We start from the raw sequence: 15348 nt of genomic DNA, 5'->3' as shown, positions 1-15348 counted from the left end.
CAGTGGGGAGGGGGGTGATTGGAAGGAACAGGAAAGAACTTAGGGGGGTGATCCGCATCTTGACCGGATTTTGTGACAAAAGATTTATACATTTGCCACAATTCACCCAGGTGCACTTAAGAGCTGTGTATTTCCTTTTATATCAATGAGACCTCCACTATCAAAAGAAAGACAAAAACATTAAGGCACAACTCTAAAGCTACTAAAAAGTGATTTATTTCTGCTTCTAGTGATAATATCAAAACCTTATAAACTGTATTTCATAATTACCTTTCCGTTAGTTACCAATGTCCCCCACCAATATCCACAACCCCCACTCCACACAAACCCACGAAAAGGTGGATTCTATCATAAAACACTTAAGGCCTAAAATACTTTTATTGTCAAGGTCAAATCTTTTACTTCTAGATACTTAACAGTGTTACACAGAAATAGTATTAAACAGCCAGTCTTCGTTTCATTTTTTTTTTTTTTGTAAATAAAGAGAAAATAATGCTGAAACTATACAATGTCAAGACACAACATATGTGTGGACCAGCTGTTATGAGAAGATAATACCATTTGTTCCCTAAACTACTTCACAAGACTGTCTTTAAGATTAATGAGATAATGGACCAGATCCTTTTTAGTGGGAAAACTACTTGCTGTGGATAATTTGGGCACTTTAGGGCACAGTGAGTCCATCACGCTACTGGGATACGATTATCGCACTAAAGCAAAATGGTAAATTTAAAAATCTACATTGTAATAATTGAGTTTTTAAATATCCACAGTGGTGCTTTCTGAAGCACAACATACACTTGAAATGAACTTGAGTTTCTTCAAAAACAAACAGAAAACTTTTAGCGTGTGAGTTAAACAACGAGCTCTTCCGTCCTTCTAACATTTAAGAGTTTATCCTTCTACTAGGCACCCAAGGTTAAAGAAATGAAGATACAGGCACTGGCCACAAGAAGCTCACAACTTGGTGAGGAGAACACACAAATCAATAAGTTAAAGGCCGTTTGCCACGTGCTTTCCAAAAATCCCTAGGTACCTGGCACTGTAGAAATACCCGGACCGAGCACCCCATCGGAGGGGGGGGCGGCGGGCACCTGCAAGGAGGGCTGGTGCCGGAGAAGGTCTGTGGGAAGCAGGGAGGTCTGGGCAGAGGGGTCGAGAAGGATGTGGCCGAAAGGGAGAGCCGAGGGGCTGGGCCGAGAGCGCCCCGGGCTCGAGCCAATAGTTGCCAGGAAGCTCCCAGCGCAGGTGCTATGTCTCCGGTGTGGGGGCGGGGCAGAGGCAAGGAGGTAAGTGGAGGCCTATGGGGGCAGACAGGAAAGGGCCCCGTAGCAAGGAATCAAGTACGTGCATCTGGAACTCTGGACAAGGCTGAAGGGACAAACCTGGCAGCCGTCAGTCTCAGGAAGTAACTGAGGTCCTCACCCAAGGGGACCCGCAGGCTGCACACAGAAGCCCAGGGGCAGGTGACGAGGGACAGGCAAAGGAAACCGGGCAAGAGCAGCCAGGTATGTTAAAATAAATAAATCAATAAATCCCAGCAGAAGGTACTGTGAAATCCAAAGGAGTAAAGAGCAAGAGGAAATAACCCACAGTGACAAGGGACTCTGCCGGATGAAGAAAGACGAGACCCCGGTGTGGCCTGGATCGGGCCATTTGTGGGGTCTCAGGCGAGCTCAGCAAGGGCAGTTTCTGTGACACGATGGAGAACGAAGGCCTCACGCAGGCCGTGGCTTTCGGGAAGCTTCGCCGAGAGGGGGAGAAAGAGTGGGCCACGGCCGGCGAGGGACTTGGGCTGAAAGACGGTTTTGGGTATGAATGAGTGGGGTCGGGGGGAGCCGGCTGTTATTGGTTTCTTCTGGTAGTTTTGGTTTGGTTCCATTTTGAGAGTTTCCAGAGTTTAAATACGAAGACAACAGAACCACTAGGTAAAGAGGTGGAGGGAGGAATTTTTAAAACCAGAGAATGACGGGTAAGGAAATGAAAGAGGGGAGGAAGATGGGATATAAAAGTTATCAAGAGGGCTCCTGGGGATGGGGGTGCAGAAGAACCTACCGAGACGGGGAGGAAGCCCTACAGGTGACCGTGGGTAGCGAGAGGGAAGCCGAGGGCGTTCATCTCCTCGTTTGGTACCACGAGAGTTCAGTTTCGGCGAGTCAGGACAGGTAGGCTCGTTTCTGCTTCCGCAAATGTTCTTTAAAGAAGACAAGCTAAACTTGCGTCCGTATGAAGTAAGGATGCAAGTGAGATTTAAATAGTGACGCATTCCAGATATTCCGCTGACCGTTTATTTGTCAGAATTTTACCAAAAGTAGTCCCTTCCATCGTAACATTAAAATATTTGGGGGGGGACTGGCTGGCTCCTTTGCTGGAGCACGCGACTCTTGATCTCGCGGTTGTGAGTTGGAGCCCCACGCTGGGTGTGGAGAGGACTTAAAAAAATAAAATCTTTAAAAAAAAATAGCATTCAAATAGTTAGATGTCAGTCACTGATAAGCAATAGAACCCACTTACAATAATACAATCAAGGAAGGTTCGGGGCGCCTGGGTGGCTCAGTCAGTTAAGCGTCCGACTCTCAACGTCAGCTCAGGTCATGATCTCACAGTTCATGAGTTTGAGCCCCACATTGGGCACGATAACAGCACGGAGCCTGCCTGGGATTCCTCCTCTCTCCCTCTCTCTCTGCCCCTTCCCCACTCGCTCTCTCTCAAAATAAATGAACATTTTTAAAGAAGAAAGAAGCGTTTACTGAAAGATACAAAAATGAAAGCTAACCTTAAAACCCACAATTATGAATTCTTCATGGACTCCGGGGCAACTTTCAGGGAAACATCTCTCTACCCAAAAGTCGCACTTCTTCTAATGACACAGAAAAGAGACAGCGGCAAAACCTGCAGAAACTGTCACCTGCACTGACACTGAACTAATGTGTGCATGAAAGCTGGTTCCCAAACTATACGCCCCAGATCACCGGCTGTCGGTGTTCACTGAAAAACTGGCTTCACTCTCCCGTGTCCTCGCTCCTTTGAATCCCTCCATCCCATCGACCTGTGTGAGGCTCAGACAAGTTTCCAGGCCTATCCCGCGACAGGACTCCCTATGCCGCCTGCGGGCCCGACACAGTGGAACCCACGCTCGCCTCGCCATACTTCCTAACTGCCCTCTCCTCTGGCTGCTTGGCGGCCACTGGGTTGTGGGGGAGCCTTTTCCCCGCCGCTCTCGGTGGTCTCCCGGCAGAGCCCCTCCCCATGGTGTGGATTGCTGGAACGCGGACCTGCATCCCGACCGCCCTTGCACTGGAGCCTCCCACCAGATCTCCTGGGGGCACCGGGCCTTCTCCCCCAGCTCGGCACACGCCCCCACCTGCAGCCTCTGCAGGCGTCGGGCAGGAGTGGAGCAGTTGTATCAGTTCTGGAAAACTTCCCCGTTGTCCTGGGAAGTATTTGCACAGGTAAAGAAAGATCCTGACAGGAAATCAGTGCCAGGATATTTTCTCCAATCCGATAGAAGTGCTGAAACCCTATTCTATATGTTTAACATACGGAGGTTTCTAAGACAGAACTGTTATTAATACGGGCTTTTTGTGTCTCTTCAAGACTTCATCATACACCGACACGAGGGAGGCTTCAAGCCACCACTAATAACCGGGCATCACATAAGATACTTCTGTTCTTTCAACTTTTTATTTGTAAGTTTGAGAGGGAGCGGGGGAGGGGGCACAGAGACGGGGAGAGAATCCCAAGCAGACTCCGCACTGTCAGCGCGGAGCCCGATGGGGGGCTCGCACTCACGAACCGCGAGATCATGACCTGAGCCAAAATCTAGCATCAGACGCTTAACTGACTGAGCCACCCAGGCGCCCCAGATACTCTTCTATAACATTATTCCTAAAGATATTAAAAAAGAGTACTATATTATATAAATCTTTAGTGCAACAGACCTATGAGAAATAAGTTAACCGAGTATAAACCATGAGGTATTACTCAAAACCCAGAAAAATAAAAGGGTTAGTTTTTAAGTGAAATAAGCAAAGCGAGTATCAGTATTACACGTGTCCACCTGAAAAAATTTTTTAAAGGGGTGGATAGAGAGCCAAACATAAACACACACACAGACATATAAAAAATACCCCGAGTATGTGTTTCAAAAAGTTGTTCATGTTGGGCTGTACGCACGCCCAACTCTGTCCGTGGCAAGGAGAAAAAGAGGAAACCCAGTCCGAGGGGTGGTGGTGACGGGACGAGGCAAATGGCTCATGGTCTCCACAGGCCTCTAGACCTGTGCTCGAGAAACTCCCCTCCCACCAGGTAGACACGTACACGGACAGACAGATTCGTTTCTCTGTCTCTGTCCCCATAAGCCCAATTCTATATGTGCCCCAGATTGCAAAACAGGCGTATGTGTTAATGTCAGTCACTGACAAAGTGGGGTTTACAATAAAGAAGTTCACTTTGTAGAGGGTTGATGCTTTTGCATGATTCTAGATGGGGGGGGGGGGCGGGGGGGGGATCACTGTTCTGCTATGTTTACTGTTACCAAAATGGAAAACTTACTGTTGACGTGATCGATGTAGTAGACACCAATCTGTGGGTCAAACCCTGCTTCCCATCCCCACGGAAGTTCATCCCCAACACAATCGGCAAACGACAAGGGCTTCGTTAACCTACAACAAACCAGAATACACGTACAGGTGATTCTTTCTGTCAAACCACGTGTGTCAACATTCAGTTACCCTCCCCACAAGGGAAGACATGTCTAGGCCGCATTTCCCTGCTGTTCTTGATTGTATCTAGAGTTGGCACCGCTGTGTCTGGAATCTCAAAGGGGAAAAACAAGGATAAAATACAGAGACGAACATCCAGAAAAGGAGCAGTAAGTCATAACATCCTTTTCAAAGTTCACAGCTTCAGACTGGGCGGTAAATCCATACAAAAAATAAATACGGACTATTTTATTTTATTTTATTTTATTTTATTTTGAGAAAAAGAGAGCGAGTGCACACATGCACCTGCAAGCGAGCAGGGGAGGACAGAGGGAGAAGGAGAGAGAGACTCCGAAGCAGGCTCCAGGCCCAGGGCGACCGTGAGATCATGACCTGGGCCGACGTGAAGAGCCGGATGCTTAATTGACGGAGCCACCCAAGTGCCCTGAATAAGACCATTCCAAGCTGACAGTAAGGACGCCTGGGCCCTAGGCTCTAGCTCTACGGCTAAATGCCTATCTCAGTACGAAGACGATTTTGTCTCAGGATTCAAACGCTGGCATCGTGGAAATCACCATACCAGTAACCCCAAGACAAGGTATGCATCAGCCTATGCTAACTTCAGATTTAGAGGCTCCTGCATAAATTAATGGAACACTTCCTTGGTTGTGAGGTCTGCTATGAGTTCTCCTTGATGGGAGGGACAAGTTTATTTCATTTTTGTAAGTATCTTCTACATAACAGTCACTCAACACGAATTTTAATGCAAGCAAATGCACAAGTTATTTACGTATCGATGTGATGTCACCTTTTGAAACGGCCTTACACTTTCTCTTTAAGCTTCAAAATGAATGGGGAAACTTACAATTTCTTAAGCAGGTTTCAAACCTGATCGCGGGTTGATCTTTCTCTCTCACTTCCTTCATTTTTGATTCTGAGATTCTCCTTGGCTGTCGGCGCACCCATGGGCAGGCTAACCCTACAGACTAGTGAATGCCCTGTTCCTGGGTGGCCAACATGAGTTGATACACCTTCTGATTTAATGTGCTAGCAACACCAGCAAAATGCCTACACACAAAACCACCCGGAGTCCCTTTTATCCGCGCTCGCGAATATCAACCATGTCAGAGCTCAGCTGAAATGGAGCTCGTTTCCAGAACCTCATCAGTCATCAGAGTAACAAACTGTGTCGTCTGCACCCTTCAGAACGCCGCAGGAACAATATGAGAAGGAGGGAGACCCTTTCTTCCCAGGCCTGGCCTACAGGAGCCTCCTCCAAGGACATAAAATACCAACGGATGAAACGGAGGGAGTGCCTCCTTTCCTCTCAATGCTCCCATAGCATGAAATCTGCATCCGGACAGAGCTCCAGGGACACTGTTCTTTGAAACCAGGTCAGCTGGCCAAAGTCATAATGAGAACAACCAGCTGTGTCACTGATTCACTACGAGGCCACCTTACTGGGAGCCTCTATCTACTTCAGTTTCCTTCTCTTCCAAGTGGTGATCACACTCCCTTATCCTCTCCCTGCAATTTAACCGCCTCCTAAGATTGAGGTGAGATAAAAAGGGAATGAAATTAGGACACTGTCGAGGACATATGGTAAACGGTCAACAAAGGTTAGAGATTATCAATACCAGCACAACACGTGCGTTCTCTCATTCGTTCTTCAGAGGGACGGAGTCAGACTCTGGTTCTCAAAGTATAGCCCTCACGACTAGCAGCATCAACGTGCAGGCACCGGTCAGAAAGGACAAATTCCTGGGCCCTAGCAGAGGCCTAGAGAATCAGAAACTCTAGGGCCCAGCAATGCCTGTTTCATCGAACTCTCCAGGCAGTGATGGAAAATCTGGGAACCACTAGCTCAGGAGGTAAGAGCTTGAAATCTGGCACCAGAGACATGGGTCAAATTCCTTGTCTGCCACTTACTTGCTATACAACCTAGGGCAGGTTGTTAACCTTAAAAAACCCGTTTCTCAATCTTCTTTTCAAAGGTGGGTGGATTACGAAGTTTAAATGAGACCTGACTAACATAATGCTTGACAAACGGTGAGCTTCAATATACATTAGACATTATACGTTAGTGAAGTGAGCCTCGGGCAACGTGCCCGAATATGGCAACTCGCCATATTTCCTCTGCAAACCTGGAGTCAATCTGAACCCCATCGGAGTCAAAAAAAAAAAACCTGTGCTCTTGGAGCTGTGCTTAAATTCCATCTCAGATCATAAACCGCCCAGGAAAAGTGACCAAGGGATTAGATACTGTATCAAAAAATCTCCGTACCATAGGAAGTGGCCTTGTCTTCACCCATTGTAAGACTGATCTCTGTCTACCTTGATAAAGTGGATTATTAGATAAAGCCCCTTGGCCAAGTTACCTTGCATATTATTCTGTTCTCTTTCCCTAACCCCTTTTATCGATGCTGTCTAAAACGCACACACATCCTAAAGAAATGAGTAAGACACAGAAATGACAAAAGAGTGATATTACACAAATTTTATCCTGGTACCAAGTCAACATGTTTAAGCACGAGGGGGACAGGAATATATTTATCACTCGAAGAATGAAAAGTCACAAAAGCTTCAGAACATGGGTTATGATTACAAGTTATGGTAATTTGACTACACTTGGAAATAATCCAGTTTCTCCTATTAATTGTTCAGTAGATAATAAGCATTTTATTAACTGTCACTGTTCCAAGACTAGAATTACATCTATAGGTACCCATGTAATTAAGAGCTCAGTTAAAAATTCAGACGTTTCCATCCTCGGGAATTTTAACATAAAAGTTATTTGCAGTGTGACTTCAAAAATCAATCAGATGCTTTATATTCTGTACCTGGATAGATAGCTAGCTTTTCTCCGCACTCTATCAATAAGTAAAACCATTAAATACATATTTGTAAATTTCAAAATTTTAGAATGTAATTCTTACCCGAATTACAAGATATAAATAGAATGACATTCTCAGGTACCAAACAGAATTAAGCACTCAATTATGCTGTTATCCTGATAATGGGAACATATTACTATGACATAGTAAGAAGTTAACACAAAACAAAAAGAAGTAACAGGTGCATTCCAAAATCAGAAGCAATATGACTTAGAACAAACACAGTAAGCAGAAATGTTGATTAGTTTCTAAACTTCTTCGTCTTGTTTTGGACAAGGAATCTCTGAAACATTCAATCTTCCTCTGATGTTGAGGAAGTAAACATCGATGGAGTTTTGTGGTTGTTGTTGGTTCCTCACAAAGGAGCAACATCATGCAAAAAGCCTGAAACTAACAAGAGCCTTTATGCTAAATTCCAGAGACTACTCTTTGCTTTAAAAACAGCCTTCTTTTGCACCGTGACTAATGTGAAGAAAATGGTAATTTACTGCGGCACGGTGCCAACGTTGACATACGAAATTTGAACTTCGCGTGGTATTTCCCCTCTTTGCGGGCATTATGTCATCCCCGTACATGAGCCGTCCGTTAGTATTTACCGTCAATCATGGATACCTGTCCTATGACATGAGACGCCACACAGACTAAATATTGACAATTACGTGACGCTGAACACTGTGTGTGAGCAAGCACAAAACCAGAACGGAGTTTGTACTCACTGCCCTAAAAGATAAGGCACTGGACAGAGAAAACCATGCTCAGGTTAACAGAACTCTTGCCACGATTCAAGTCCCCCAAATGTAGAGTTTGGCTTGAATGTTAATAAAGGTCTTAACAGTTATTTTTACTTCACAGCATCTGCTGTGGCCATTGTTAGCTCAAAGCAGAGTTCGTATTGTGAGCGGTCTATGATCACTGCAGAATCTGTCCACACTAACACTGCTGAACTGCTCTGAAACAACAGGGAAGAAGTAAGGATGTGGTTCACGATGTGGATTTCGAAAGAAGGGCAACATGTTTTGTAATTTTAATTTATAATGATGTTGATTAGGCCCCTCTGCTTCTATCACTGTGCTAGTCCGGGGAAGCAGCAAAGGGACAGAGAGAGGGGAATGACAGACAGGAAGGCGTGAAGAGGGGCAGCAAGAAGCAAACAACTTTTTTTTTTTTTAAATCTTTATTCATTTTGAGAGAGAGAAGCAGGGGAGGGGCAGAGAGTGAGAGAGGGAGAGGGACAATCCCAAGCAGGCTCCACGCTGCAGCACGGAGCCCAACACGGGGCTTGAATCCATGAACCGTTGAGATCATAACCTGAGCCGCAGTCGAGAACTGGAGGCTTAACTGACTGAGCCACCCAGGCGTCCCGAGCAAATGACTCTTAAGAGAAACTGGACAAACCAAGTCAGAAGAGGGTAAGAAGGTTGACTCTGTGTCTCTGTGGAAATTCACTAAGATTCTTCAAAAGGAGTCACGTTAGATAGGAGAACCACAGACAGGGACAGTGCTGAGCCCGGTACACCGGGTCAAGGAAGAGACCGGGGCTCCGTGGTATCAATGGCTCGTGCAACGTCTCAAAGCTGGGAAGGTGTGTAACTGGGCAGCCCAACCAGCCCATTTCTTCAGACTGAGTTCAAGTACTCGTTGCACCTGCCCGGGCTCCCAGACAGTCCTTCCCTGTGTCGGCCCAGGGTCTGGTCTTCCTGTAACTTTCACCCGCTGGTGCACGCTTTATCCCTTTGGTATCCCTTTGATCCCTTTGGTATGCCTTGGTACCGAAGAGTAGTAGTGTAATCCCTCTTCCATGTGATGGGCTTTCAACTATTTGAACACAACAGTCTTGTTTCCCAAACCTGCTCTCCTAGAACCCAAATGCCCGGTTCTCTTCACCGCGTTCATAATTCCTTCTCTTCTCAAAAGCCTGCCAGTCGTCAGTCCATAATCCACCCCATTCTCCCTGCTCTGCAATCACGTCCCAGCAATGATTATCAAGTATGGATCTTCCCTCTTAGAGTTCATTTTTTCCTCCCGGCAGCCTACAAACATATCCAATCCCTCCACCCTGAAAAAGCCTTGCCTCAAATCTTCTGGTTCCTCTTTGACATTCACTTCCTAATCATTTATTCATTCCAACCCAGAGATCTGAAATCCGTGGAGGACTTTAGGAGGCCCTATCACCTCCCTTAGACCTAACCCCTTCTATGGCTGCTTCATGAATACACTACCGAAAGGCAGCATTTGTGGGTAATTCACCTTGGAAAAAGCACGCTGCTTATGCTGTTGGTTTGGGGACTCAGCTACATCATCTGCAAAAAGGTCGAAGCTTACAATATGCTACGTAGAAAGAAGCTGACTTTTACGTACAGTGATTACACTGAAAATATAAAACGCTCCCTGTTTACCACATACCACACACATGCGTCAATACACATGAATGTGCACGTTAAATCCTCATAAAACTCTGCAAAGTAGATACAAGTATTGTTGCATTTGAATAGCCTGTGTAGGAGGCACCTGGGTGGCTCAATTTGGTTAAGCGTCTGACTTCAGCTCAGGTCGTGATCTCGCAGTTCGTGAGTTCGAGCCCCGCGTCAATCAGGCTCTGAGCTGTCAGCCCAGGAGCCTGCTTCTGATTGTGTCTCCCTCTCTCTCTCTCTCTCTCTGGCCCTGCCCCACTCATGCTCTGTCTCTCTCTCTCTCTCTCTCTCTCTCAAAAATAAACATTAAAAAAAAAAAACTGGAAACAAAAAATGAATAGCCCGTATAGGAAAAAATTTTACTTATGATCCAGTAAGCACACGACTGGGTAACATACACCTCTTCTAGTCAACATCTGCCGTTTCCAGCCATCTGCTGTATCATGCAGTATGTGGCCGTAACTGTTGTTTTCTAAAGCATGCATTCCTCTGTTCATATGCTATCTGCATGTGACTCTCCTCCAGCTTCTGGAAGAAGTGGCAAGGGAGGGACCCCTTTAAAAAGCTCTGGAGGGAGAGGAGAAGGGCCTGGACGCTGAAGCAGCATCGAGGGGGCACAGGAGCACCCTGCGGCCCTAGTCACCGCCCGAGGGGCTCCTGTAAGGAGGTAATGGTCGCGAGCTCCCCTACACGGGCCTTCACGCCAGCCACCTTCACCAGAGGCTCTGAAGGGAGCAGAAGGTAAAGTCCAATCACAGAGAGCAGGAAAGAGGCAGATCAAGGACACACAACTCTCACATTCTTTGAAGACTTGCCCAAAGATCGAAAGTAGCTTTTAAAAGATACTTATCTTTTTTACATGATGTGTAGACTCCACTGAAGTTTCCTTTTTTTTTCAGAGAGAGAGAGAGAAAGAGAGAGAGAGAGAGAGAGAGAGAGAGAGAGAGAGAGAGAGAATCCCAAGAAGGCTCCATACTTTGTACTGAGCTGGATGTGGAGCCTCAGTCCCACAACCGTGAGATCGTGACCTGAGCTGAAATCGAGAGTCGGACACGTAACCAACTGACCCACTCTGGCGCCCCTGAATTGCAATTTCTACATACAACTATATGATTTACACACGCCATTCTGAAACAGGAGGTTATAAAATGGTTCGCCTGAATTGGTTATACTCTCTGCCTATTTTAACTGAAAAAAGCTGGTGCCTATAAGGTCAAAATCGTGGATTACATTTCCAACAGGAGCTCTTTAATGGAAGCTCAGACTGAAAGTGTGGATTTACAGCAGTGACTCTCAAACCTACGTGTACATCCAACTCATCTGAAAGGCTTATTAAAACAGATTGCTGGGCCCACCCTCAGAGTTTCTGCCTCAGTAGTTGGGGAGCTGGGATCTGGAAATCTGCGATTCTTACAAGTCCCCATGTGATGTGACGCTGTGGTCCCTGGACCATACTTTGAGAACCACCAGTTAAACCACAAAATCACACCCCTAATCCACCCAGGTGATGGAGAAATGAAGACAAACTCCATTTAAAAATGAAGCTGGAGGGGAGCCTGGGTGGCTCAGTTGGTTAAGCCTCTGACTCTTGGTCTCAGCTCAGGTCATGATCTTATGGCTCCTGAGTTCAAGCCCCACACCAGGCTGTGCGCTGACAGCGTGGAGCCTGCTTGAGATTCTCTCTCTCTCTCTCTCTCTCTCTCTCTCTCTCTCTCTCTCTCTCGCCCCTCCTCCTCCTCTCTGTCCCTCCCCCACTTGTTCTCTCTCTCTCTCAAAATAAATAAATAAAATTTTATTTATTTTTTTTTAAATTTTTTTTTTTTAACATTTATTTATTTTTGCGACAGAGAGAGACAGAGCATGAACGGGGGAGGGCCAGAGAGAGGGAGACACAGAATCTGAAACAGGCTCCAGGCTCTGAGCTGTCAGCACAGAGCCCGACGCAGGGCTCAAACCGTGAGATCATGACCGTGAGATCATGACCTGAGCCGAAGTCGGCCGCTTAACCGACTGAGCCACCCAGGCGCCCCAATAAATAAAATTTTAAAAAATGTTTTATAAAGAAACTGAAACTGGAGGCAAAAGCCTGTGCTTCATAAATACCCGTATTACGAAAACTATGGAATTAATGGCTTAATAATTCTCAGATTAGGGCCACTTCATTTAATTTTAAGTAAGCATTTTTTTCCCTCAAGGAACATTGAAACAATTTTAAAATAAGTTCTTTGAAAGCAGGCTTTCCTTTTTCTTTCATTTTCTCACCTGCATACAAAATAGTAACAAGTACTCAACATCGGTAGTCATCAGGAAAATGAAAATAAATAACATGATGAGGTACCAGTTCATCCCACCAGGATGGCTATGAGTAAGACAACAGCAGCAACACCCCCAACATAGAAAGTGCTGGCACGGAGGTGGAGAAAGGGGAACCCCGCACATCGTGGGCGGGCAGGTAAAATGGTGTAGCCTCTGCAGAAAAGTCTGGCACTTTCTCAAAGAGTTCAACACGGAATTACTCTATGACCCCGCATTTCTGCCCCTGAGTGCACGCCCAAAAGAACTTACAACAGGTACCCAAGCAATTACGTGTACATGCATGTTCACAGAAGCACTATTTACAGGAGACAAAAAGTGGCCACACCTCAAACGTGCATCAGTGGATGAATGGATATACGACGTGCGGTCTGTACATGCAACGCAGTGTTGTTATCCCACTGTAAAAAGGAAGGAAGTGCCTATACACGCTACCGTGCGGATGGCCTCCAAAATACGATGCTAAGTAAGGCCAGACCCAAAAGGCCACATATGATATGATTCTAGGCATATGAAGTACCCACCACAGCCAAATCCATACAGATAGAAAGTACGGGAGGAGTTGTCGGGAGCTAGGGGGAGGAGTGAGTGGACAGAGACTCTGGAAGGGCAGAAATGTTCTGGAATCAGACAGAGATAGTGCTTGCACAACCCTGGGAATTGTCGTAAATGCCACTGAGCTGTTCGCTTTAAAGCGGTTAATTATGTGGTGTGTGAACCGAACCTCAATAAACTATTTTTTTGTAAATAGGAACGAGTCATAACAATGCAAAGACTCCAAGTGAGTAAGGTATTTTCACAAGAGGAAGTTAAATGATAAAAATGCGTGAAAATGCGTAACTTCACTAATAATAAAAAGAAGCGCCAAAGAAAACGAGGCTTGATTTAATTTGCAGCCTATTAGGGTATCAAGTTTTTGTTTTTGTTTTGCTTTGTCTTAATGAAACGCAGTTCTGGCGAGGATGTGAGGAATCAGTTACTTTCATTTGTTGCTGGTAATTTCGCAACTTGATACATTCCTTTTAAGAGACAGTTTGGCAGTATTAAAAAAACCATTGAAATGCTGACTCCATTTACCCTAGGAAGGCCATTCTTACCCAGTCCCCCTGACTCCTGTCCCAGAGGACCACTCCAACACAGGCTCGGCTGCCATCTAAAGCGGCTGACGGCCTGCTCCCCCCCCACCACCAGCCTGTTCTCTGAGCTTCTCAGAGGCACGGCCCCCGCTCTCTTCTCTGCATTCCCGGCATCATGTCCACTTCATACGTAGCCAGCTCGTAATCCGTGCTGACTGAATGGACGCAGGTTAGAAGGAAAGAACTGGAAAGGAATGAAAACGATTACGGAAGGGCTGTTGTTGGTTTGTTTGTTTGTTTGTTTTTAATTTTCAATGTATATAAATGTAACAGTAAATGCATTTACTGTGAGCAAGACGAAGGTCAGTATTTAGGTGATAGTTGATGACTATGAGGATGAACAGTCGATAATAAGGTGAGAGTTAACTATGGGACAGGCTAGGAGAAAAATCTTTCAATACGGCCCCCAAAATCTCTGGCCCTATAACTTATTTCAGCCTATTATAATTACATTATGCACCACAAATGAACAGCTAAACAGAAAATACATTCTTCGTTGCAGAGAGGTAAGAGAATTTATTGCAGGTGTTTCAATAATTCGGCAATTTTTTACCAAGTATTTGACCCTACGGAAGAAAACAGGGTGGTCAACACACTTTAACCTGAACCTCTTCTGTGTCCTAAGTGTCAAGAAATGTTTGCCCACTGGATTACTTGGTTTTGGAAAACAGCTTGAGATTTTAAGTGGCTATGTCGGTAAAGAAGGCAGGAATGCGGGCGAGAGGAAGAGGGCTTAACAGATTATTATCCCAGCAAACAAACCCACCACCAAGACTGCCCCGTCCTCCTGCCTCCCGCTCAGACAGGACAACCACCACGGACTCCATCCCAGACAAGAATGCAAGACGCTGGAGGACTTACTCTGGAGGATGTGCTGTCCCCAGAACAACAAAGAAGGGACCCACAGCACACCCCTCTGGATGGCTAGAACCTTGCTGGATTCGTCCTCTCCCTTCAAGAGTCTTCCCGAATGGTTGCAATCATCCTGCACTCATTTGATCAAAAGCTAAGGAGCTAGAGGGCTCCTGGGCGGCTTAGTTGGTTGAGCGCCCAACTCTTGATTTCGGCTCAGGCATGATCTCACGGTTCGTGGGTTCAAGTCCTGCCTCAGGCTCTTCGCTGACAGTGTGGAGCCTTCGTGGGATTCTCATTCTCTTTCTCTCTCTCTGCCCCTCCCTGACACTCTCTCTCTCAAAATAAATAAATAAACTTAAAAAAACACAACAACAACTAAGTAATTAGGAAGATGTTTTTTAATCCCTAACACTTTATTACACAGGGATAACCCCAGGTAACAAACGGTTTCATTCCAGGCTGTTTTTCTTAAATAAACGTATGCACCCATATACGGAAGCACATACAATATTATGCACGTATTTACAAGATTGGTGTTAAACTAAATAAACTATACAGACACTACAGTTTTGAGCCTTGCCCTAAAAAACGCAACTAATATATTCTCATTATGAAAAATATATAAAATAGAATAAACTATTATTAAAGTCCTGCCTTCATTTCCCTATAGAATGATCTATATTCCAATACGTTGGTTCTTTTCAGTCCATCTATAAATCCACATGCGATTATCAAACATACAAACAGGCTCATACTGTGTGCATTTTCTAGGACTTTATTTAGTTTGCAATACAAGTTAGAAACCTTTCAATGATCGTCGCTACAGGTTGACCTCAATCTTCTAATATCTACATACACAGAATGGATTACAGCCCATTATCTGACTAATCACTAATTAACAGACATCGGTTTCAACTTCCTTCAAGAGGAATTAATGCTTCAATGAACATACTTGTAAATATTTTAGCTCTCAGAGTATTTTTTAGAATAAATTTCTGACAATGAGTCAAAGAACATACCTACTTGTAAAATTCAA

General features: G+C 45.2%; 1 protein-coding gene across 3 annotated transcripts in view; it reads right to left on the bottom strand.

Moving 5' to 3' along the window:
- WWC2 (WW and C2 domain containing 2) overlaps positions 1–15348 on the bottom strand; it is a 208901-nt gene that overhangs the window by 103812 nt on the left and 89741 nt on the right. For all 3 annotated transcript variants that reach the window (XM_053216267.1, XM_027077072.2, XM_027077073.2), the window contains one exon: positions 4555–4664. In XM_053216267.1, the coding sequence (XP_053072242.1) occupies positions 4555–4664 (110 nt within the window). The remainder of the gene's footprint in view (positions 1–4554; positions 4665–15348) is intronic.

This window comes from Acinonyx jubatus, chromosome B1, assembly GCF_027475565.1.
Source record: "Acinonyx jubatus isolate Ajub_Pintada_27869175 chromosome B1, VMU_Ajub_asm_v1.0, whole genome shotgun sequence".
In the NCBI taxonomy this organism is placed as follows: Eukaryota; Metazoa; Chordata; class Mammalia; order Carnivora; family Felidae; genus Acinonyx; species Acinonyx jubatus.
Note: the sequence above shows the minus strand (reverse complement) of the source record. Positions and strands in the feature narration are given on the sequence as shown.